The sequence below is a fragment of the Anthonomus grandis genome, chromosome 2 (genome assembly GCF_022605725.1).
Source record: "Anthonomus grandis grandis chromosome 2, icAntGran1.3, whole genome shotgun sequence".
Taxonomy (NCBI): domain Eukaryota; kingdom Metazoa; phylum Arthropoda; class Insecta; order Coleoptera; family Curculionidae; genus Anthonomus; species Anthonomus grandis.
The window spans coordinates 1,432,283-1,458,973 of record NC_065547.1 but is presented as its reverse complement, the minus strand read 5'-3'; the positions used below and the strand labels follow the sequence as shown (position 1 = coordinate 1,458,973).

Sequence of the window (26,691 nt, the reverse complement as noted above, 5' to 3'; positions counted from 1 at the left end):
AAAAAAGTTGGATTTATCGCAAGAGTTGTAAAAAATTTGTCAATGTACATCAAATTAAAACTTTACAACGCCATTGATCTTCCTCATTTACAGTTCTGTTCAACATTATTGTTTAACTTGCCACAGTATAGAATTGACCAACTGGAAAGAATTCAAAATAGGGCTATAAGACTGATTCTAAATTGTAATCGTTACACGCCTGTTGTCTCTATGTTGGGTGTCCTAGATATGTTGTCTGTATATCAAAGAATTTTGTATAACTGACTTTATACTGGTCGACAGATGTAGCACAACCCAAATGCATAATTCAGTTCTGTACAAAGGTTTAATTCTATTTAACAACTTGCCTGCTAACATCAAAAATTGTATTACTTTGAATCAATTCAGAGGGCTCTTGAAAAAATTTATCATGAATAAGTAATATTGTGTTTGTTATTTGAATTATGTAGTTTATTAAGGTTAACTATAGTATGCATTGTTTCCGCTCCAATCATCATCTTGATTGTGAGTTTATCTGGTGACTGGGTATTTTTGGGCCAACCGGGATACTGGTTACAGAACTCTTGAACTTCTTGGAACTACCGAAGCATTTCTAAGTGTTACACGGGGGGACCAATGTGTCTGGTCAGCAAGGTCAACCAAGTTCCAAATGTGTGTCATCGGCTGCTTGCAACCGAACCGACTCAATCAACCTGAATCTACATGATTTTTATTATTATAAGGCAAACAACTATTAACTGTGCTTTTAATAAGTAGGGCAAGGAAATAATGTTAAGGTTAAGTCTAGTTTTAATTTATGGTCTACCTCTGACAGGATATTTCTGGAACCGGGATGCTGGTTTCTGGATTACCGAGACCATCCATGGACAAACCGGAGTGTCCTGATACAGTTATAGCCAACTTATACTTTTACTTTATTTTTCATTTATGTTTTTATTGAATGTAGCTTTTGCTAAATAAAGATATTATATATTTCAAATACCTCCTCAGAAATTGTTTGAGTTAAATGTGAAAGAGCTACCTTAAATGACTGATGAAATTTTATATGTATAATTAATACAAAATCTTCACGAAATGTTGATTTATTAGATATAATGTAACATACAAAAAAAGCCTCTAAAGTAGCTCGTGCTTAAACTAAAATATTTTTTTAAGAAAATACCCCTATTGTTCGATTTTTGCTATAAATTTAACTTGTTATTTGCCTAACGCATTAGAATGTTTATTAATGAATTAAATACGTTAGATGAACAAATAAGAGACTTTGTCGGTTCTGAGAACCGTAAAGCGTAACAAATTTATATTTAATCTTTTATGGGGAACTAAGAAATCCTAAAGCACGCGTTAGAAAGATGGAAATTGATAAAAAATTTAAAATTTTGGACTACTATAGTATACCATTGGCGTCACAGAATTTGTCATAGGATTAAGATATTAAAACTTTTAACGTAATTGAATAAATGCAATCTTTTAACAATTAAAAGCTTATTTTTTCTTTAACAAAACAATTATATTTTATGTAGGAAAAACACTTTAGTTTAGAAAAAAAGGGGTTAGGGGTATTAAAGTTTTGGGTTTATCAATGAATGAAAGATGAGAGAAAGTTAGTTAACTGAAAAACAGTAAAATTTTAGAATATAATTTTTTTTTACTAGTATGGAGTCAGTTTTTTGGTCATTTTGGTGGAAAAATAGGTGGAAAATTTGAATTTTCATTAATATATCCCGGGGACATATTAATGAAAATTCAGGAATAAATTGATGTGTTTTTCAGGCATAATTAGACACATTACGGTAGATAAACACTATATCCAGGTAATCCACTATTTAGAGAATACATTGTATATGTGTACCACCGAATTTGTCGGAAACTTCAACTGCAAATGAGTACCATATTGATGTATTCATCATTATTTTGAATTTATTTTCAATTTTTTAAAAAACCACATATATAAAAAATCAGAATTTATCAAGACGATTATTGATACACACAATTACGGGGTTTTGTAGAGTTAAATAAGGGTACAAACATAGTGGAACGACGAGGCTAGAGGCACAGCGACGAGGTAAGCGACGATATAAGCGACGTGGCAGGAGACATACACATAGTAAGGAGACAGAAGTCGCGATTAATTGCGACTCTTCAAATTCAATTTAGTCAAAACAATGTTTTCCGACAGTGAAGATAAAATTTTATTTGACAATGCCGCGCTTCGCGGACTTATTGTAATGGGAGGTTTAAACAGAACTTGCTCTGTACATCCCATTAATAAATCGCGCAAACGATTTGGGCAGTATCATACACTATTTTTTTAACTCAAGCAGCATCCAGACCGATTTTTCGAGTACTTGAGAATGGATATTGCTACTTTTAACTATATTTTAGAAAAAGTGTCTCCATGTCTACAAATGAATTGGACAAACTACAATAAACAACCCATTGGACGGGAAGAGAGGTTGGCTATTACTTTAAGGTAAGTTGAATGTATATTTTTGTACAAAAAACATAATATTTATTAAGTATTACAACTAAACAGGTCAATTAACATAACATCTTAAACACTGGAAAAAATGAACAAAAATAAACTAAGTAGAAATATTCTTTTCGGTAAAAACATAAAACGAAAGATTCAGTAGGAGTTGGCGTTCTGATTGATCGGATAATCGAAAGGTTCGATTCCTTGATTCTGATTCATTTGATTAGTATAGCCATAAGCATATCTCTGAACCAGATCTTGAACGCCATTTCTAAAATGCAAAATGTTGTTATCCGTAATTTTTCTCACGTGTGGTAGTAGACTCTTAAAAAATGACAGATGATTTTTTAAGAGTCTTCATTCAGATCATCTTCTTTGGTTTCATTTATGTTTGCCCTCTTTGTTCTAATGAACTCCATTTTCTGTTCCTCGATGGCCAATAAAGCGTCAACATTATTTTTTCTTTTACGGAGGCGGCCCTTTAAAACTGTTCGAGGTTCAGCAAAATGACTTGACGTGCCTGTAGATGAATCCTCAGTGTTTTCGGAAGCAACAGAAGCAGGTGTCAATGGCTCGACATTCACGGGATCTTGTACATCGTCTATTGTTTCCGTCTCCACTCTATCGTCATCAGAATTCACATCAGATTGCACGTCCGTAGCAAGCGATTCATCCAAAGAATCTACCAAATTTCCCGTTGCTTGTCGAGGCCTAAATTGATCCATTAAGAATAACAAACTTTTAAAATAGGGCCAGTGGGATTTAATTTCAATGTCCCCTGGATCACCAGACCGTGGAATGGGAAGTTTTTTCAGTTCTCTTCGGAAATAATCTCTTAAATTTTTCCATTTAGTTTGGGCCACCTTCACTGCAAAAAAATGGATTTCAGTTACGAATAAGCTATTTTTAACATTGATTTTTGTTTCAGAAGTGGTTCATTCTAGCATTAGTGTTAAAATAAAATAGAACACAGCCTAATCACTGACACTAACTAAAATTTTATTATTTTTTATTGCAGATATTGTGCTACAGGGGAATCTTTCAAAAGCCTATCATTCACTTTTCGCATGGGAGCTACAACAGTTGGATCAATTGTTAAAGATACTGTTAACGCGGTATGGAATATATTACAGCCAATACACTTGCCAGTTCCAACACAGGATGATTTCATTAAAATCAGTGAAGATTACATGAAAATCTGGAATTTTCCCAATTGCTTAGGTGCATTGGATGACAAGCACGTAAAAATTAAATGTCCCAGTCATTCAGGAAGCATGTTCTTTAATTATAAAAAATTCTTCTCGATTGATCTTTAAGCAGTCTGTGATGCAAATTATCGCTTTACTGTAATAGAGGTGGGAGGATATGGACGACAATCCGATGGGGGTACTTTTCAAAGTTCGGCTTTCTCTAAATTACTTTCAAAGAAACAATTAAATGTACCAACTGAACAGTCTCTACCACATACGCAAATTCGAATGCCATTTGTTTTCATAGCCGATGAAGCATATCCACTACAAGAAAACTTGCTTAAACCCTATAGTAGACAAACTCTGAATCCTGAAAGGCAGTACTTTAACCAGCGATTATCTAGAGCTAGGAAGACGATTGAATGTTCATTTGGTATAATATATGCAAAATGGAGAATATTATCGAAAGCCATAGAAACAAACGAACAACTCGCCGACATTACAATTAAGGCAATTTGTCTTTTACATAATATTATCATGGATAAAGAGGGTTTCGAAAGGCATTTAAAATTGGTCACAGAAAGTCCTGCAAATAATAATTTTACAAGACCCAATTGGAATGCAAGAGGTCGGGTTCCCAATCAAGCAATTTTTATTCGTGACACATTTAAAGATTACCTAAATAATTTCCCTATTCAATATGAGTGACTCTGTATATAAAATAAAGGTATGTACTTAAAATTTACTTGCCTGTTATTCCACATTCTGTAGCTACTTGTGACCAAAGCTCATCTAATACATAACGGTTTCTATGATCTGGATGAGAAGCATTCCATAATGCACGCCTGTTGAACACGCAGGTTATTATGTTTACTTGCTCAGCCATTGCGTATATGCTGTACCAACAAACAACCTTTTCTAAACCAAAACATGCAAAAACCAATCAAAACCGTCCCGAATCAACGCGACAATAAATGCAAATTTTATCTCGACGCGCACCCCGTCGCTTTTCTCGTCGCCTAGTACCGCGTCGATCTCTTTACTATGTTTGGCTTCATTACAATACACGATGAAATAAAAGCCGCGTCGCTTACCTCGTCGCTGTGCCTCTAGCCTCGTCGTTCCACTATGTTTGTACCCTAAGAGCTTTATATGGATAGAATTACCATTTTATCCTCACAACACCAACAACTCAATATTTTTCACATTATACAATTCTCAAAAGTTTTTCACACTGATTGGTCTAATATTTTGACAAATTCTTCTAAATTTAAACAAAAAAAGTTACACCTTGGCCTACCAAACAATTATTACTCCTTTCATTAAATAAAATTAGCAATTTTTCAAAGCCTTATGCAAATTGAATCACTCCTTACCTGAACTCCGACACCTTGTAATGCGGCCACACCTCCCACCTCCAAGGCCTCACACCTCAACAAGTTGGGAGCCCACACTATGGCCAAATTCCTCGTGGTCATACCGGTGCTGCTACTGTGGTTGGCCACCCGGGCAAGATGACGCATTAAATAATCTAAAGTTCTAAATATAAAGAAACAAAAACAAATTTAATTTAAAATTTCGATCGGTTTTTTTAATAAAATTGATTTTACCGGTAGTGAGGAGGAGGCAGTTTCTGTACGGCCTCCCTCATCTTAAGCAGTCTTTCGTGGTCAGTCTCCGAGTTTCTGATGGCTGTACTGCAGCCTTGTACTGCGTTTACGAAGCTTTGGTATAACTGGTAGGTGCATAAAGGGTTTGGCAACTCTCTATAAGAGAAATATGTAGAAAATCATTTGATTTTTCGCAGAAGGGTTAGTGGTAGTAAAAATCTGGTTGTATCATGTCGATAGGTGTACCGGGTGTCTTAGGAAAGTGGTTCGCCCCTATAAATTTTTTAATTTTTAAGTAAAAAAAAATGAAATTTGACAAGTGGGTGTTGCGTCCAAATTGGGATTGGCTGACGTATTCAGTTGTTTTCTGTCACTTCCGGTTTAACCGGAAATGATGCTAACTTTCCTATTTTAAATGGGACCCCTTAACTTTTTTAACATACATTGACAAGAAATTACAATCTAAGAAAAATGACACCCCATATGTCAACTTTTGACATCTAACCTTTAAATTATTTAATTTTTTAAATTTCAATCTAGAGTGCCATGAATAATTTAAAATCGTTAATTTTACATCGAGTAGTCCTAGAAAAATATAATTGACTCTCTTTTGTTTTTCACAGCTTTCCTAGATGTGTCTAACTCATTTTTTCAAATGGAACTAGGGTGGCTCATTACCATAGTTAAAAAGTGTATTTTTACGCATCTAGGAAAACTGTGAAAAATAAAAGACAGTCAACTACATTTTTCTAGGACTACTTGATGTAAAATTAAGAATTTTAAATTATTCATGGCACTCTAGATTGAAATATAAAAAATTGTGTATAAAATATGTCTCAAAAGTTGACACATGAATGTATCAGAAGATGTAATTTTCTATCAAAATATATTAAGAAAATTGAGGGATCCTATTTAAAACAAGGAAGTTAGGGTCATTTCCGGTTAAACCGGAAGTGACGGAAAACAACTGAATACGTCAGCCAATCCCAATTTGAGTGTTACACTCACGTACGAAATTTCATTTTTTTAACTTAAAAATGAAAAAGGTTATAGGGGCGAACCACTTTCCTAAGACACCTGGTATAGCGATTTCAATAAGAATAGTAATAATGATAAAGGATTTAATTAGTTACATATAAATGCAAGAAAAAATACATACATATATAAATAAAAAAAAGAAGAGTACCAATAAAATGATAAACTATATAAAAAATTTTTAAAAATTTTTTTTCGATTTTGGAAGAACCCTTAATGGGTACTAAAAATCCGATTTCATTATTAAATTGACGAAAAAGAAATGAGCTGAAAAAGAGTATCATGAAGACACGTTTATCTTAATTTTCAAAAAAAGTTTTTATTAACTTGAATCATACAGGGTGTCAAGGGAGTTATAGAATTTTTTTGCACTAAGGGTCCAAAAAAATGGGAAAATTTTTACTAGCAACTTTGACAGCCTGTAAAAAATGTTCTAATTAATTTATCGCTTTGAAATATTTTTTTAAACATAAAATGAAGTTCTCTTAATGGTTAAGTGGAACTTTGAGCAAATTTGAACAAGTGTCAAGGGAGTTATAGAATTTTTTTGTACTAAGGGTCCAAAAAAATGGGCAAATTTCTACTAGCAACTTTGACAGCCTGTAAAAAATGTTCTATTTAAGGTATCGACTTGAAATATTTTTTTAAACATAAAATGAAGTTCTCTTAATGGTTTAGTGGAACTTTGAGCAAATTTGAACAAGTGTCAAGGGAGTTATAGAATTTTTTTGCACTAAGGGTCCACAATAATGGGAAAAATTTTTACTATCAACTTTGACAGTCTGTAAAAAATGTTCTAATTAAGGTATCGACTTGAAATATTTTTTTAGACATAAAATGAAGTTCTCTTAATAGCTTAGTGGAACATTGAGCAAATTTGAACAAGTGTCAAGGGAGTTATAGAATTTTTTTGCACTAAGGGTCCACAATAATGGGAAAAATTTTTACTATCAACTTTGACAGTCTGTAAAAAATGTTCTAATTAAGGCATCGACTTCAAATATTTTTTTGGACATAAATTGAAGATTTCTTAATGGTTTAGTGGAACTTTGAGCAAATTTGAACAAGTTTCAAGGGAGTTATAGAATTTTTTTGTAGTAAGGGTCCAAAAAAATGGGAAAATTTTTACTAGCAACTTTGACAGCCTGTAAAAAATGTTCTAATTAATTTATCGCTTTGAAATATTTTTTTAAACATAAAATGAAGTTCTCTTAATGGTTTAGTGGAACTTTGAGCAATTTTGAACAAGTTTCAAGGGAATTATAGAATTTTTTTGTACTAAGGGTCCAAAGAAATGGGAAAAAATTTTTACTAGCAACTTTGACAGCCTGTAAAAAATGTTCTAATTAAGGCATCGACTTGAAATATTTTTTTAAACATAAACTGAAGTTCTCTTAATAGTTTAGTGGAACTTTGGGCAAATTTGAACAACTTTCAAGGGAGTTTAGAATTTTTTTGTACTAAGGGTCCAAATAAATGGGAAAATTTCTACTAGCAACTTTGACAGCCTGTAAAAAATGTTCTAATTAATTTATCGCTTTGAAATATTTTTTTAAACATAAAATGAAATTCTCTTAATAGTTTAGTGGAACTTTGAGCAAATTTGAACTTTCAAGGGAGTTATAGAATTTTTTTGTACTAAGGGTCTAAAAAAATGGGAAAAATTTTTACTAGCAACTTTGACAGCCTGTAAAAAATGTTCTAATTAAGGTATCGATTTAAAATATTTTTTTAGACATAAAATGAAGATTTCTTAATGGTTTAGTGGAACTTTGAGCAAATTTGAACAACTTTCAAGGGAGTTATAGAATTTTTTTGTACTAAGGGTCCAAAAAAATGGGAAAAATTTTTACTAGCAACTTTGACAGCCTGTAAAAAATGTTCTAATTAAGGTATCGACTTGAAATATTTTTTTAAACATAAAATGAAGATTTCTTAATGGTTTAGTGGAACTTTGAGCAAATTTGAACAAGTGTCAAGGGAGTTATAGAATTTTTTGCACTAAGGTTCCAAAGAAATAGGAAAAAATTTTTACTAGCAACTTTGACAGCCTGTAAAAAATGTTCTAATTAAGGTATCGACTTGAAATATTTTTTTAGACATAAATTGAAGATTTCTTAATGGTTTAGTGGAACTTTGAGCACATTTGAACAAGTTTCAAGAGAGTTATAGAATTTTTTTGTACTAAGGGTCCAAAAAAATGGGAAAAATTTTTACTAGCAACTTTGACAGCCTGTAAAAAATGTTCTAATTAAGGTATCGACTTGAAATATTTTTTTAGACATAAATTGAAGATTTCTTAATGGTTTAGTGGAACTTTGAGCACATTTGAACAAGTTTCAAGAGAGTTATAGAATTTTTTTGTAGTAAGGGTCCAAAAAAATTGGAAAAATTCTACTAGCAACTTTGACAGCCTGTAAAAAATGTTCTAATTAAGGTATCGACTTGAAATATTTTTTTAGACATAAAATGAAGTTCTCTTAATAGTTTAGTGGAACTTTGGGCAAATTTGAACAACTTTCAAGGGAGTTTAGAATTTTTTTGTACTAAGGGTCCAAATAAATGGGAAAATTTCTACTAGCAACTTTGACAGCCTGTAAAAAATGTTCTAATTAATTTATCGCTTTGAAATATTTTTTAAATTAAACACGTTTTTTATTTAAAAAAATATGGATATTTCCAAAACTAAAAATATTTTACTAAATTTTTTTTTCATTATTACTCATTATTACTCATCAGCTATCATTTCCCAAGTTTTTGCGCATATGTTGAAAATCACCCTGTATATAGGACATTTATTTAACGAAAACAGTAAGAACCTTAATAGTTAATTAATTATGATACTTTTAACGTCCTTAGACAATCATCTTTTAATTAAGAATTTAATCTTTCAATAATAAAATAAATATTATCCTCCGTCGTAAGTGTTGTTTATTAAACTCGTATTTTTTTTCTTCAAAATAATCTCTAAAAAACACACGTCGAATCCCGTTTGTTATCATTCGCATTTGCGACACACTTTCTAAACGTGCTTATTTCAATTTTTCATTGTTTTAAACGGTAAAATTTAATTGGGGCTTATTTTGAAAATTCTTATGCAAACGATTCGACGGTTTAATTAAGTTTTTTCAATGTTTGACAGTGTTTAATTTATTACAATGAGAGGGAGGGCCAATGTCTCGGTTTGTTTGTAAAATAATTATGCAGGTGGGTTCAAAAATTCAGGTATTATAAATGACGTCAATCGAACGTAATTGGGGTTTGTTATGCCAGAAAAACACAATTACCCCAGGCAGTAATGAAAATGTGATACTGTCAAAGGCCTGACAAAAATCGAAATATCTTAAAAACTCATGCAAGGATTTTATTGATTTTAGTTTCATATGAAAGTGAATGAGTTTCTTTATCAAAAAGGTCCTTACAAGTCTCCTTGTAAATACAACAGTTTTTATGTTATTGAGTATTTTTCAATGGACTGCAATAAATCTTGATGCTGTCAAAGGCTTGACAAAAATCCAAATATCTTGAAAACTCATGCAAGGATTTTATTGATTTTAGTTTCACATGAAAGCCGATGAGTTTCTTTATCAAAAAGGTCCTTACAAATTTCCTTGTAAATACAACAGTTTTTAAGTTAATGAGTATTTTTGCAATGGACTGAAAAAAATCTTGATACAGTCAAAGGCTTGACAAAAATCTAAATATCTTGAAAACTCATGCAAGGATTTCATTAATTTTAGTTTTACATGAAAGCCGATGAATTTCTTTATCAAAAAGGTCCTTACAAGGCTCCTTGTAAATACAACAGTTTTTAAGTTAATGAGTATTTTTGCAATGGACTGAAAAAATCTTGATACTGTTAAAGGCATAACAAAAATCTAAATATCTTGAAAACGAATTCAAGGATTTTATTGATTTTAGTTTCAAATGAAAGTCAATGAGTTTCCTTATCAAAAAGGTCCTTACAAGTTTTCTTATAAATACAACAGTTTTTAAGTTATTGAGTATTTTTGCTACTGACTGAAAAAGATCCTGATACTGTCAAAGGCTTGACGAAAATCTAAATATCTTAAAAACTCATGCAAGGATTTTATTGATTTTAGTTTCACATGAAAGTCAATGAGTTTCTTTATCAAAAAGGTCCTTACAAACCTCCTTTTAAATACAACAGTTTTTAAGTTATTAAGTATTTTTGCATGGAACTAAAAAAAATCTTGATACAGTCACAGGCTTGACAAAAATCTAAATATCTTGAAATCGAATTCAAGGATTTTATTGATTTTAGTTTCACATGAAAGTCAATGAGTTTCTTTATCAAAAAGGTCCTTACAAACCTCCTTTTAAATACAACAGTTTTTAAGTGATCGAGTATTTTTGCAATGGACTGAAAAAATCTTGATACAGTCAAAGGCTTGCATAAATCTTAATATCTTGAAAACCCATTCAAAGATTTTATTGATTTTAGTTTTATATGAAAGATCCAAATTTTCCGCCAAAAAATCCAAGTTTTGTAGGTCCTCCCTGTATAAAAACACAAACAATAAATCAAGATAAAAAGAGCCACGCCGGAACGTAATAATACATAAACTCGATAATTTAGTAGATAAGCACCAACTGAGACCCCAAGTCGTTCGTTTGTCGTCGTCTTGCAGTAGATTTTTGCATTTTATGCAAAACTGACTCAAGTTTAGACTAAAACGGACTTTTTTTGGTAAAACCACCGAATTTTTGAACAAATTTTACATTAGGTCGAAATACTGGTGAGTTTCTAAATAAATTTAGTACAAATCGTACATTTTGAGTCATTGAGTAACTTTTGCCACTACGACTCAACATTTTCGAAGAATTTTTAATACAACTGACAAGTGACTTGTACAATACCTCAACAGATTGATAGATTTCAAAAAATTATTTATTTTTTTTTACAGAAAAATGGAATTCTCCAAGAGAACTGTGGCTGTGATACTTTACTTACATTGTACAATAGTAGGTAAGTAAATAAATAAATAAATAAAGAAAATAAATAATTTAGTAAATAAATAAGTGCACTTCAAGGTTTTTTCAGAATCATTTTTATATAGTAACTACTAACAGTAAAAGTCTGTTGGTAGTTAAAAATTTACATTTATACATTTAATTTTAGTTCAATTTTATTCCACTTTTATGCCATTTTTAATTACTTTAATTTTTTTCTTAATAAAAACAGAAAATATGTAAAATTCTAAAAGTAGAGTTCTAAGAAGAAATACACTAAAAATATAGATTGTATTTTTAGTACAATTTAATAACAAGAAATTTTAAATAAATGTACAAATATTGTGTGTGACATTAAGGTACGAAATGTATTCTTGGGATCCTTTGGGTTGTTTTTGTACGTTTTTCAAATCTAGCCCTTTGATTTTTTATTTACAGGAGATGTACAAAAAGATTGCAAATAGATACATTATTAAGGGTAAATTGTTAGTACAATTTTTTTAAATAAAATGTAGAAATTTTCCTTAAAGCATCAACTAAGAAACTTTAAATTTACTCCTAGGCCAAAATATTTATAGCCCAATTTTAAAAATTGCTATTTATAAAAAATGCACATTTTTAAAAGTAAACTCTTCTCATACATAAAATTGTACTAAAATTAATTATTACATAACCAGAGCCTCCGATTTAGTAAAATGTTTAAAACTAAATGTTTGGCCAATTATTAATTAAAAAAATTGGACAAATGTACGTGCATAGAAAAATGGATATATGTAAGTACAATTTCTTAAAGTAAAATATACAGTTATTCTTTAAGGCATCCATGCTGATCAAGTGCAAAACTATAAATATACTTCTGGCTAAAATATTTATAGTACAAGTCTAAAAATTGTTAATTGATTTTTTAATAAAAATTAAAAATATGTACATTCTTAAAAAGGAAAACTTCGCTCACACAAAATTGTACTAAAAATGACTGTTATATAACCAGAGATATACCGTTTAAAGAAATGTATATTTTGAAAATTTAGTATAATTTTTTTTAAGTAAAATATTCAAAGATTCTCTAATAAAATACAATAAAAATGGTAAATATGTACATCTTTAAAAGCTCTTCTATTACCCAAAATTGTACTAAAAATAACAATTATTACATAAGCAGAGATGTACTATTATATTTAGTACATTATTTAAAGGTAAATGTTTCGTCAAATATTTAAAAAAAAATTGTACAATTACTCTATAACCATGGCCATCTTAACTGAGAAACTTTAAATTTATTCCTAGGTCCAAATATTTATAGTACACTTAAGTTTTACCATTTAATTATTAATTTTTTACACAAAGTTTTTCTAGAATGAATCAATACATAACCAGAGATATACCTTAATATTTAGTATAATTTCCTTGGGTAAAATGTACAAATATTCTTAAAGGCATGGCCATATTAAATAAGAAACTTTAAATTCATACTTATTTATAAAAAATGTATAACAAAAATGGTAAATATGTAACTTCTAAAAGTCAGCTCTTTTTTAAAAGAAGTTGTACTAAAAATAATCATTACACAATCAGAGTACCATGAATACGTACCTGACATAAGCTCTCATATTTAGTACCATAATTTAAAATGAATAGTCTATTAAGTACAGTTGTCAGTACAATTTTCTTGGGGAAAATGTACAATTAGTCTTTAATACATGGCCATATCAACCGAGAAATTTTATATTTATTTCTAGACCAACATATTTATAGTACAATTTTAAAACATACCATTTAATTATTTTTTAAAAATGTACAACAAAAATGGTGAATTTTGAACATTTTTGAAAATAAGCTCTACTTATGAAATTGTACTAAAATTAATGATTACATAACTAGTGGCAGATACTCATATTTAGTACAATTTTTAAACATAAATCATTAATAAAAAATTATAGGAATGTACATTTTCAAGTCAGCAATTTTCATACGAAAAAAATCTTTAAGCATATTAACTAAGAAACTTTAAATTTATTTCTAGGTCAAAATATGTACAATTTTAAAAGTCATTTAATACTTCATATATTGAAAATGTACAACAAAATGGTATGTATGAAATTTTGAAGGCAGCTCTTTTTTAAACGAAATTGTACTAAAAACCCAAAGATGTACTATAAACCCTCATATTTAGTACAATTTTTTCAAATCAATGTTCTATTAAAAAAATATTGCAAAAATGTATAATTTTAAGTCAGTATAATTTCCTGGCGTAAAATGTACAACTATACTTTAATCCATGGCCATATCTTCCAAAAAACTAAGAAACTTTAAATTTATTCCTAGGCCAAAATATTTATAATACAATTAAAGTTTCCCATGTAATATTATTCCTTTTTCACACAAAACTTTACTAAAATTAATAATTACATAGTAGTACAATTTTCTTAAGTAAAATGTGCAAATATTCTTCAAGGCATGCCCATATTAAATAGGAAATTTAAAATTTATTCCTAGACCAAAATATGTATAGTACAATTTTTAAACTCACTACTTGATGTTTTATTTATAAAAAATGTACAACAAAAATGTAACTAAATAATTACGTAATTTTTAAGTCGAATTTTACTTTTTTTACATAACCACTACGTACCATCAACCCTCATATTTGGTACATTTTTTTTAAATTAATGATCTATTAAAAATATTGCAAAAATATTCATTTTTAAAAGTCAGTACAATTTTCATTGGCAAAATGTACGACTATTCTTTAATGCATGGCCATATCAACTTTACATTTATTTCTTGAGAAACTTTAGAGGTAAAATTTATTCCTAGGCCACAAAATATGTATAAAATATGCCATTTAATATTTTATTTATTGAAAATGTACAAAAAAAATGATAATTATGTAAAATTTTGAAAGTAAATTCTTTTTTACACAAAATTGTACTAAAATTATTGATTTTATAAACGGAGACGTACGTACCCTCATATTAAGTACAATGTTGTTAAGTACAAATATTCTTTAGGACCATACCAACTAAGAAACTTTAAATTTCATTCTTAAGCCAAAACATTTATAGTACAATTTTTAAACTTACTACGTGACCTTTTATTTATAAAAAATTTACAAAAAAATGATAATTATCTAATTTTTAAAAGTCAGCTTTTTTAAACGAAATTGTATTAAAAATAATCATAACATAACCAGAGCAGAGACGTACTATCAACCCTCATATTTACAATTTTTTTAAATGAATGGTCTATTAAAAAAATACTGCAAAAATGTACATTTTTAAGCCAGTACAGTTTTCTTACGCAAAATGTACAACTATTCTTTGAGCATATTAACTAAGAAACTTAAATTTATTCCTGGGCCAAGATGTTTATAGTACAAATTTAAAACTTGCCATTGATCTTTTATGTATTGAAAATGTACAATAAAATTGGTAAAAATGTACATTTTTAAAATCAACCATATTTTGCACAAATATGAATGATTACATAACCGCAGACACGTTCCTTCATAGTACAATTTTTTGAGCGCTTGATCAATTATTTATACAAAATTTGCAAACGTGTACAGTTTGAAAACAGATCTTAGTACAATTTTTTTAAAGTTATTCCTAGGTCAAAACATTTATAAAAATAAATGCGTATAAAGAATGTGCAAAAACAATGGTATTATGTACAAGTGTATATAAAAGTATGCTCTTCTATCACAGAAAACCAAAGACGTACCCTTTAGTATTTTTTTTAAAAGTTAATGTGTGGTGAATTATTATAACAAAAATTGTTCTAAGGATGTACATTTTTAGAAGCAGATTTAAGTACAATTTTTTGAATAAATTGTACAAATACTTAATAACCATGGCCATATTCACTAAGAAACTTTAAAGTTAAAATTTATTCCAGGGCCGCAAAATATGTATAGTAAAATTTTAAAACGTCATTTAATATTTTATTTATTGAAAATGTACAACAAAAATGGTAATTGTGTAAATTTTTCTTACACAAAATTGTACTAAAATTAATGATTTTATAAACAGAGACCTACCTTCATATTAAGTACAATTTTGTTAAGTAAAATGTACAAATAGTCTTTAGAACATACCCATACCAACTAAGAAACTGTTTATTTCATTCTTAAGCTAAAACATTTATAATGCAATTTTTAAACTTACTACGTGACGTTTTATTCATAAAAAATGTACAAAAATATGGTAAATATGTAATTTTCAAAAGTCAGCTCTTTGTTAAACGAAATTGTACTAAACATAATCATTACATAGCCAGAGCAGAGTACGTCTCTGCTACTAAAATTAATGATTTTATAAACAGAGGCGTACCCTCATATTTAGTACAATTTTCTTTAGTAAAATGTACAACTATAGTTTCATGCATGGCCATATCAACTTTACACTTATTTCTTGATCAACATCTTTATAGTATTAAAAATGTGAAAATGGTAATTATTTACTCTACTAGTCATAAAATTGTACTAAAATGAATGATTACATAGCCAGAGAAGGTATGCTCATATTTAGTATAATTTTTTAAATAGAAACGGTCAATCATTTCAAAAAATTACAGAAATGTACATTTTTAAGTTTGTACAGTTTTCTTACACAAAATGTACAACTATTTTTTTTTTTTAAATTAGGAAACTTTCATTTATTCCTAGGCCAAAATATTTATAGTACAAATTTAAAACTTGCCATTGATCATTGATTAAAATTGGTAAAAATGTACATTTGTAAAAGAAACCACCTTTTGCACAAATATGAATGATTACATAACCAGACACGTTCCCTCATACTACAATTTTTTGACGCTTTATCAATTATTTATACAAAATTTGCAAACGTGTACAGTTTGAAAACAGATCTTAGTACAATTTTGTAAAAGTTATTTGTAGGTCAAATTATTTATTAAAACAAATGCGTATAAAGAATGTGCGACAAAATTGTTTTATGTACATCTGTATATAAAAGTAAGCTCTTCTATCACAGAAAACCAGAGGCGTACCCTTGAATTTAGTAATTTTTTTAGAAGTTAATGTGTGGTGATTATAAAAAAAATTGTATTATTTTGTAAGTACATTTTAGAACAATTTTTTAAAGTAAAATACTCTTTTAAGCGTGACGTAAGTTTTTATAGTACTTTTTTAACAACAAGTCATTTAATGTTTTATTTGCAAAACAATGAGAACTAGCCAACTAAAATTGTGCGACAAACAATCCTTAAATGACTAGAGACGCGTCATTAAGCCATAGGATAACATTTTAGTACATTTTCAAAAACATATTCTTACGTACCAAATTGTACTAATCACCCACCCTTTAAATAATGTGCTATTTTTTAATGGTTATATCATATGTTTCTAGCTTCATCTCCGGTGATTCCCAGCACTCGCCACGCCCTCTGTGACGTCACCATGGAGGACCAAAACCTCCCGGACCAATCCGATTGTTCGAAATACTTCCGGTGCGTGTACGGGACACTCGTACCGAAAATCTGCCCGGAAAAAATGCTCTTCAACCCCGGAATCGGAAATTGCGATTTGTTTTATAACGTGGACTGTAGTACCGCGCGTCGTTTAGACCGCGACGAGGAAAAAACAGTGGCGGAACTGGAGGGTGTACGCAGCACGACATTTAGGAAAGTGAAAGAATTCGTTGATGACACCTCGACCGTCATCAGCAGGTTCGTTTATATTCCGCATGAGGAGTACGTGAACGCGTACTATAAAATTGAAAACGGAAAGAGGAGTTTGTTGTACTGCGAGGAGGGCATGGTGTTCAGTGTGGAGCTGGAGATTTGCGTTAAAATGTAGAGTAATTGAAACAATTGTACTGAGGTTCTTTTGTACAATTATGACAGCACGTGACGTCGTTCGGAAGAGTTATTGGATCTGTGATTGGTGGAAGCATGAAGCAATAAGATTGTTATATTAATGATCTAATAAAGTTTTTCGATGTTTCTCTCTTTTTTTTATTGTTGGGTTTGGAGCGGTAGTGAGGGCCTTATTTACAATAAAAATTGATGTTCTTTGAACTTTCTATATATTACTTAAAACGCGCTAAAATGGGTATCTAATGAATTTAATTGAGGAATATATTTATTCAGAATCATATTTTTTTTTGTTCTAAGAACTTTAAACAAAAATTAAACACGAACTGTTTAAAAATTAAATTTAAGGTAATGGAGACTACAAAAATTTATACATTAAATAATTCACAAGATTATAACTCTGCAACAGTATTAGGTTCTACCTTGATAAGAAACTTTTGAACAGAATTTAGAAGCTACAACAGTCTCAATTTGTCGTATTGATAATATAACATTTAATATATGCTTAAAGAAAGTTAGTTTATGAAGGGGTGTATTGTATTATGCTCATTTTGAAAAAGATACTTATGTAAGATTTAGTAAGAATGTCACATATATGCAAACCTCACATTATACTATTATCCTAAAAGAGAATGCCAAATTTCATAATATACAGTTAAATTGGGCATAGTATAAGTAATTAGTAGTGGTTTAAAGTTAGTTTTCTTGTTGAAGATATGATCAAAATATTTTTCCCAAATAAGGTTACAATCCACATAAGAGCTTAGAAACTTGGTCCCAAGGCCTCTGTTGAAAAAGGCAGTAAGTTGTAGTTGATCGATTGATAAAAAACAAAGGTACCATCTGGTACCTCTCTAAACAAGGCAGAAGAGAAGACTTTGTTCTAAATAAAACAAAATTACAAACGAATATGAAACACCAAAATAGCAACAAATAAAAGAGCATCATATTACACCGATAGTAAAACTTCCATGAAATAAACGATTATAAAGATAAGCTCATATAAAACCATTTACATTCTAGTTTATTTCATACAAAAGTTTCAAATTATTAAAAAAATCCTATAATCCCCAGTTTTACTAAATTTTCTTTTATTACGTGATTAATTGTTAAAATATTTATGGTTTAATCCTACTTACCGATTATAAAAATGGTACATTTAGAAACCCTGAATAACTTTTGCCACTCAAAATGTTACCAATTTTTAAAGAATTTTTAGTACAATTGATCCTGCACAATTTCAACATTTTAAATAATGAAAAAAAATATATATTATTTAATTTTTACTGAAAAATAGAATTGTCCAAGAGAACTGTAGCTGGGATACTTTACTTATATTGTACAATAGTAACATTTATACACACTCATATATTAAAAACCAGAATAGACAGCTATTTGAAAATTGGTACACCGATTATTTTAATTTTTTAATTTGATTTGACTTAATTTGATTAGGCACCTATCTAGTGTTTTTCAAAAAAAAAACTTGTATAAATAATTTTCTGAAAATTTCAATTTTTTTTTCCAAGTCTCATAAATTAAAAACCAGACTAGACAGACACTTGAAAATTGCTACACAGATTCTGCAGTTTATTATTTTAGCATTTATCCAAAAAATGACCAAAAATATAAAAAAAAATTTTTTTTTGAAAAATTTAATTATTTCCTAAAAAAATTAGAAAACTCAGAAATCAATAAATAGACTAGGCACATATTTCAAAATTGGTACACAAATTTTTCACCTAATTTAATTGGACACCTACTTTAGCGTTTTTCAAAAAAAAAAATAATAAAAAATTTAAAAAACATTTTTTTTTTAAAAATCCAAGTTTTTTCTAAGAAATCTCTTAAATCAAAAACCACACTAGGTAGGTCTTTTGTAAAATGGGTACGCAGATTATTTTATATTTTTGGTTGGACACGTATTTCAGCGTCATTCTAGAAAAACAAACAAAAAATATTGATTTTTTTTTAAATTTTAATTTTTTTCTAGAAAATCTCAAAAAGCTCATAAATCAATAACCAGACCAGGCAGACATTTTAAAATTGGTACACAGATTTCTTACCTAATTTGGTTGAAGACCTATTTCAGCGTTTTTCAAAAAAATTAACAAAAAATTTACAATTTTAGTACACTTTTTAAATGGTAATATTAAAATATTGTCTTATATGAAATATAACTGTACAAAACAACAAAAAATTATTCACCTGGGGGGTAACCAAATTTATTGAGTAGAGGCCCTTTAGAAAACTTTCGTAATCTACTTCAAGAACATTTAAGTAAAATGTTTTTTGCTTAAAGTCAAGATTAATTGTAATAGCATTTTTAACTACTTTATTTTTTTTATAAAAATAGAAAATATGTACAATTCTTCAACAAATTTCAATAAAAATGCATTGTGTGTGTGTCACTAAGGTACTTAAAATATATAGAATTTATTGTTTTAAATTATTCGTTTGATCCTTCATTTACAGAAAATGTATTTAGAAAAAGCAAATGTTCAATTTTATTAAGTAAAACGTACAAATAATCTTTAAGGCATGCCCATATTAACTGAGAAACTTTAAGTTGAATCCTATACAAATATACTTATAGTTAAATTTTAAAACTTTCCATTTGTCCTATTATTTATTGAAAATGTACAACAAATCAAATCAAATCAAAAAGCTTTATTGTCAGAAAATTTACATTTTATCGACAAAGCTAAAGGAAAAAAAATACAAATAAACATAAAAAAAATACTCAGACAAAATACTCACAAAGTAAATAGGTACATAACAAAACAAAAATACTGTACAAATTATCAAATTGTACAATTTGGTCGAAATACATAAATAAAATAATGTTTATATACAAACATACACACAATTATATGTATAAAATTGTCAAAAATCTTAGTCTAAAAAAACATACAATAAAAAGCAGGCAAACATTTTGCAAATAATAAGTAGCTAATAACGCCAGTGTGTGTGCTTTAAAAGAAAATATTAAAAAAGTATTCTACTGTATATAGGGCTTTTTGCAGTAGTAAAGGTTTTAGGGCATTGCGAAAACAACTAAAAGTAGTCATCGATTTTATTACGGAAAGCAGATGGTTGTGCATTTTTATTACTGCATAAAGTATAGAGTTCTTTACTAATTCCGACCGTAGAATTGGCACATGAAGATTATGATCAACGTTCCTTAGTGAATAGCTGTGGGATGGCCTTTCTGGAATCTGCGACATATGTTTGCGGATAAGGCAGATAGATTCAAATATAAATAACGAGGGAAGAGTAAGGATCATATATTTTATAAAATTTACTTGGCAGTGAGCTCTACTATCAAGTCCTAATAAGTAGCGAAGCGCTCTCTTTTGAAGTTTAAATATACGCTCAAATTGGGTCTTGCAGCATGTACCCCAGAATGGAAGGGCGTAACGACGATGTGACTCATAAAGAGCATAATAAACTGTTTTGGCCGTGAAAAAGCCTAATTCTCTTGAGATTGATCTTATGGCAAAACACGCCGAGCTTAGTTTTTTAGATAACGTATCTATGTGCAAATCCCATTTCAAAGAGCCATCCACAACAAGACCCAAGAGCTTGACAGACTCAACAACTTCCAAACTGGTATTGTTTAGAATAAATGGAGGAATAGTCGTTTTATATGATAAGACTTTAATTTTTAAGAGATTTAGGCATAAAAGATTGAAATCGCACCACGATTTAATGAAGACCAAGTCGTTGGAAATTGTTGTATGTAGTGCCATTGCATTCGAATTGCTCCAAGTGAAGCTAGTATCATCAGCAAAAAGACAGATTTTTTCGCTTATGTTCAGGCTGGCCAGGTCATTTATAAACAGCAGAAAGAGCATAGGACCCAAAACGGAACCTTGAGGTACCCTACATTCAATTGGTTTACAAGAAGATCTTGACGTATCGACCTTTACAAGTTGACTTCTGTTGCACAAATATGACTTAAACCATTGAAGGGATATACCTCTGGATCCATAGTGCTGTAATTTCTTAATTAAAATAATGTGGTTTACGCAATCAAAAGCCTTTGAAAAGTCACAGAAAATTGTTGCTGTTAAGTAATATTTGTTGATATTTGAATAAACGCTGTTAAATAGGAAGAACATAGCATCGTTGGTGCATTTTTTGCTCAGAAATCCAAACTGATAAGGGGTTAAGATATTATATTTAAACCAAAATGACAAAAACCTTTTTTTTGCCAGGCGTTCTATGATCTTTGAGAGGGTTGGAAGAAATGCAATTGGACGATAGTTTGAGGCTTGATCTTTATCTCCTCTTTTATGTAATGGAATAATTATTGCAGTTTTAAGGCAGTTTGGAAAGACCCCATTTTGAAATGACATGTTGATTAGGTCTACTAAAGGGATTAGAGTACAATCAGGCATATTTGAAAACATTTTAAGAGTAAGCCCATCTGTACCAGCTGATGATTTGTTTTTTATTTCGTTGATTGTACTTTGAAGTTCTGTAAATGATACTGGCGTAAAAAAGAAATTGTGCAAATTTTCATTAGAGAGATATGACAGAGGATCATCAGAAGGTGGTATGGGGGCCATTAGATTTTTTACCACGTTTACAAAGTAATTGGTTAGGTCCTCGAGTGATGTAAAGATAGTGCTAGTTTAGGTAGACTTATTTCTTAGTTCGTTAACAATCGACCATGTTTCTTTAGCTACATTGGCAGATTTTGCCAGCCTCCCACTGTAATAGATTTCTTTTGCAGCCTTAATTGTTTTAAGATAAGTTTTCCTATACTGCTTGACGTAATTATGAAAAGCAACAGATTCTGAGAACTTTTTTAGGTAGGAAAGTGAGCGCATGTTTTTTGCCGATACACGAAGACCTTTGGAGGACCAAGGCTTTTGTTTTTTAGTTTCAATTGGCCTTAGAGGAAAAATAAGCGAATTTAAGAATCTGGAGAACTCATTATCGTCATTTGAAAGAAAGTTCCAGTTTTCCGTTAGACAATGATTCTTAAAATTTTGAAAATTATTTTTGTTATAAACACGGCCTAATTTACGCAAAGTGCTATTGTTATTTGAATCCAAAGAGAAGCTGGTTAATATATAGCTTCATAATCTGAAAAGCCCGAATTGAAAACAGTACACTTTAAGAGTTCTAGAGCAAAGGATGATACTACATAATCGATGGTGGTGGAGCTATTTTTAGTTATTCTGGTGAGTGAATCTATGTGCATTATCAAGGTCATTAACTCGAATATAGACTGGAGTGATTCTTGGGCAGCACATACACTGGAATAGTCAATATTAAGGTCGCCACATAAAATTAGCTTGCTTTTTAAGGGCATGGATTCTAGCAAGCTTAGTAGTTTCTGGCTAAAACTTTGTATATCAGAGTCGGGTGTTCTATATAGACAAACAATGTAGAGATCATGTGAATTATTATAAACAATGGAAAATTCAAACAATTTTTCAGATAATAAGTTATCGAACTTTGTCACTACTGAAAGGTCGCTATTAGTGGACATTATCAATGTGCCTCCATGCGCTATGTTTGTTCTATTGTATCTAGCTATGATGTTGTAATTTTCAACATATATGGGCTCATCAGTATTTAACCAATGTTCAGCAATAGCAACTATTTCTATACTATACCAAATCTGTACTATACAAAAACAATAAATATGTACAGATTAAAATAATAAATATGTTAGCTATGTTTTATACAAAATTGTACTAAAATGAATGATTATATAACCAGCGACGTAGCCTCATATTTAGAACAGTATTTAGAACTAAATGTTTGGTCAATTATTAATAAAAAAATGTATTACGTAAAATGACTATTATACGTTTTCATTAATTACGTGATTAATTGTTAAAATATTTATGGTTTAATCCTACATGCCGAAAGTACAAATGGTAAATTTTGAAACCCTGAATAACTCAAAATGTTAACTATTTTTAAAGAATTTTTAGTACAATTGATCTTGAACAATTTCAATATTTTAAATAATTTCGAATAAAATATATTTTTCTAATTCATCAAATTTGCTGATCTAATTTTTAAACAAGTGCACTTTTAGGGCTTTTTTAGTACATTTTTTAAATGGCAACATTTAAAGATTCTATAATATGAAACATAGCTGTACAAAAAATTATTCACTTGAGGGGTAACCAAATTTATTAAAATACTTTAAATTAAAATATACAGTAAAGGCGGTTTAGAGAACTTTTGTGAGGTATTTTAAAAACAGTTAATTAAAATTGATGTTTAATCAATTCGTACGTTTATTACTTTTTTTTGTACATTTAATTTTCCTTAATTTTAAAAAATGTTTTTGCTTAAAGTTAAAATTAGCTGTTGTGTAATGTTTCATCACCTTATTTTTTTTTCATAAAAATAGAAATTATGTACAATTTTTCAACAAATTTAAATAAAAACGCATAAATATTTATGTGTGTCTCACTAAGGTACTTGAAAATATATTCTAGGATTCATTGTTTTAAATTATGCGTTTGATATTTTATTTACAGAAAATGTACAAAAAAAAATGCAGTACAATTTTCTTAAGTAAAACGTACAAATATTCTTTAAGGCATGCTAATATTAACTGAGAAACTTTAACTTTAATCCTAAGTAAACATATTTATAGTACAATTTTAAAACTTCCTAATTGTTCTTGTATTTATTGAAAATGTACAACAAAAATGGTAATTATGTACATTTTCCAAAGTAACTCTTTTTTTACACAAAATTGTACTAAAATGAATGATTATATGAATATAGGCGTACCCTCATATTAATAACAATTTTCGTAAGTAAAACATACAAATCTTTTTTAAGGCACGCCTAGTCAAATATATTTATATTATTTTTAAATATAATATCAATATTTGAAAACAAATGTTTGGTCAATTATAAATTTAAAAAAATCATGCCAAGATTTTTGCACATTTTTAAAAGTATATTTTAGTACAATTTTTTTAAGTAAATTATACAAATACTCTATAACCATGACCATATGAATTGAGAAATTTTAAATTTATTCCTAGGCCAAAATATTTACAGTAGATTTAAATTATACAATTTAGTTTTATACAGTAATTGAAAAAATTGTACTGAGGTTCTTATGGGAACTTTTGTACAATTATGAGAGCCACGTAATGTAGTTTGGAAAAAGGATCGGATCTGTGATTGATTAAGTTTTTTTGATGTTTGGGTTTAGAACAGTAGGAATACTTTAGCGAGAACCTCACATTAAAAATTGATCTTTTTGAACTTTCTATATATTATTTAAAAGCCGCTAAAATGGGTAGAATTCTAACAAAATTGTTTCTTAAAATCCCTGTATAATTAAAACACCAAAATCGCAACAAATAGAAGCTAAATCGGCCCCACAATATACCCGTAGTAAAACTTCCATGAAATAAGCGATTATAAAGATAAGCTCATTAGATCATCCACATTCCAGTTTACTTCATACAAAAGCTTCAATTATTAAAAAAATAACATAATCCCCAGATAATCCATACAATCTCCGCGTAGTTTATTGTATAAACTGACTGATTATTATACGTTTTCTTTTATTACGTGATTAATTGTTAAAATATTTATGGTTTAATCCTACTTACCGAAAATACATTTTTAATAACGACGCAACTGAATGGATATCCTTCAGAATGTCCTCGGTATGTAAATCCGGCACCCGGTCCTCGTCGAAGGCATTTCTCAGCTTTTGAATGTTCGACGTAACTCCAGAGAGCCTAAAAAAAAGTTAGGTGAACACTCAAAGTACAAAAACTTAATAACAAATTAAAATATATTTATGGAATATAAAGTATGGTATTCAGAAAGGTATTCTGTACAATTTTTGTTTAGGGACCAAGCCAATTCGGACAGTTGTTTTGGATATATTATAGTTTATTAGTCGGGCGCCTGCTCTGGGTTTCGACCGACCTAAGCATTCCGTATTCTTTTTGAACGGAATTCTTACTATATAACTTCCATTTTTATCTCGAGTAGTCGTCTTGTCATAGAATTCTTCACAAACTTGGTCATCATCTGTCATCTGACTTCTTGATGGCACTTCTTCAATTTCCCAAAATCTTGTCAATTGCTTTTCTTCTTCGCATTGAGCGACCATGCTTATTACTTGAATTCGTCGTCTGCTTAAGAGTACAGAGCCAGAGATCATGCAGCCTAGTTCGGTGTTTTGTTTCAATAGGCCATTGTTGAATTTTTCAATACCATCTAACATTATAGATGCATATTCTTTGGCCCCAAGTATGGCATCAATTGGACCTGGTCGCATAAACGTTGGATCAGCCAGAATATCATTCTTTAACAACTCCTTTTCAACTTGAATTTGTTGATTTGGAATTGATTGAATTAATTTGGGAAGTACTAACATGTTGACTATGAATGCAAAGTCACTTGGAAATCGTGGTTTGATAGGGACATCTATGCACCACTTTGACTTTAGATGATCTCCTTCTCCTACTCCTGATATTTGTGCTGAAATTTTCTTGCGTGGAAGGCCTATGGACGATTGTGACCCTTGATCAATCAGTACTCGAAGTATCTGGTTGGTGTTTTGAGTTGCAACTTGAACCAATGCCGTTGCTAGCAGCACATTTTCTTGTTGATTATCTACATAGTGGCTGCTGGTGTTCTGACGTATGGCATTATTGTCCCAGTATCTTCTGCCTGACCCTCTTATTTGATTTTTACGTTGGCTAATATTCCTTTCGTTAGTGGGAGCTCTGTCCATATGCAGAAGTGTATGATGATTGCGTTTACAGATGGTACATGTTGCAGTACTCTGGTATTTTTTGCTGCGATTATGACTTAAGCAATTAGCACATATTCCTTGGCTGTAAATTTCATTGTTTCGTTTATTTGGAGATAGTGCCTTAAATTTATGGCACTGGAATATGCCATGATTTTGCATTTTACAGAAGGTGCACCCATGATTGCTGATGCTCTTGGTTTTTGATTCCTTTGTTATTGCTTCTAACGACTGGAACCTTCTCTCCAGATATTCCATAAACCCTTCAAAGTCTTGAATTTCATGAGGATTTATAAGATTTTGCTCGTACATCCTATTGGTTTCTGAGTCCCACTTTCGTTGTATTATACGGATGATGAAAGGGCCCAAGGATTTGGTATCTATTTTTAAATATTGAATGCCTCGCAGACATTCTTTGAAAGTGTCAAGGAGCTGTTTTATTATCTCTCCATTTTCTGCCGTGCTGCGTGGTAGATTAAGTAGTTTGTCAATGAGGGTGTATAGCAGAAGCCTTCTGTTCTGGTATCTTTTTTGCAAGATTTCCCATGCTGCTTCATAATTGTCATCTGTTATTGGTAAATGTTGAACTACTTTGGCAGCTTCTCCACGAAGATGGGCCTTAAGTAATTGTATTTTTTCCACGTTTGTGATTGTTTCGTTTTCATGAACTAATCTCAAGAACATATCATGAAATGAAGTCCATTGCTCATATCCTCCATTGAACATGGGTAAGGATATGGATGGTAATTGTATCCTTTGCCTACTGATGGCTGGTATAGGCTGTTCCATCAGCGTGGTAGG

The 26,691-nt window shown here is 29.9% G+C and overlaps 2 protein-coding genes across 4 annotated transcripts in view; one reads left to right on the top strand and one right to left on the bottom strand.

The window, feature by feature from the left end:
- Positions 1–17,249, top strand: part of LOC126750305 (uncharacterized) — a 219,661-nt gene extending 202,412 nt beyond the window's left edge. The window contains exons 2-4 of the mRNA XM_050459882.1: positions 10,952–11,071; positions 11,240–11,301; positions 16,655–17,249. Coding sequence (XP_050315839.1) covers positions 11,244–11,301; positions 16,655–17,103 — 507 coding nt within the window. The 5' untranslated portion in view covers positions 10,952–11,071; positions 11,240–11,243 and the 3' untranslated portion in view covers positions 17,104–17,249. The remainder of the gene's footprint in view (positions 1–10,951; positions 11,072–11,239; positions 11,302–16,654) is intronic.
- Positions 1–26,691, bottom strand: part of LOC126750300 (GTPase-activating protein CdGAPr) — a 139,766-nt gene that overhangs the window by 57,927 nt on the left and 55,148 nt on the right. For all 3 annotated transcript variants that reach the window (XM_050459870.1, XM_050459871.1, XM_050459872.1), the window contains 3 exons: positions 24,734–24,865; positions 5,277–5,432; positions 5,043–5,205 (listed from right to left, as the gene is read on the bottom strand). In XM_050459870.1, the coding sequence (XP_050315827.1) occupies positions 5,043–5,205; positions 5,277–5,432; positions 24,734–24,865 (451 nt within the window). The remainder of the gene's footprint in view (positions 1–5,042; positions 5,206–5,276; positions 5,433–24,733; positions 24,866–26,691) is intronic.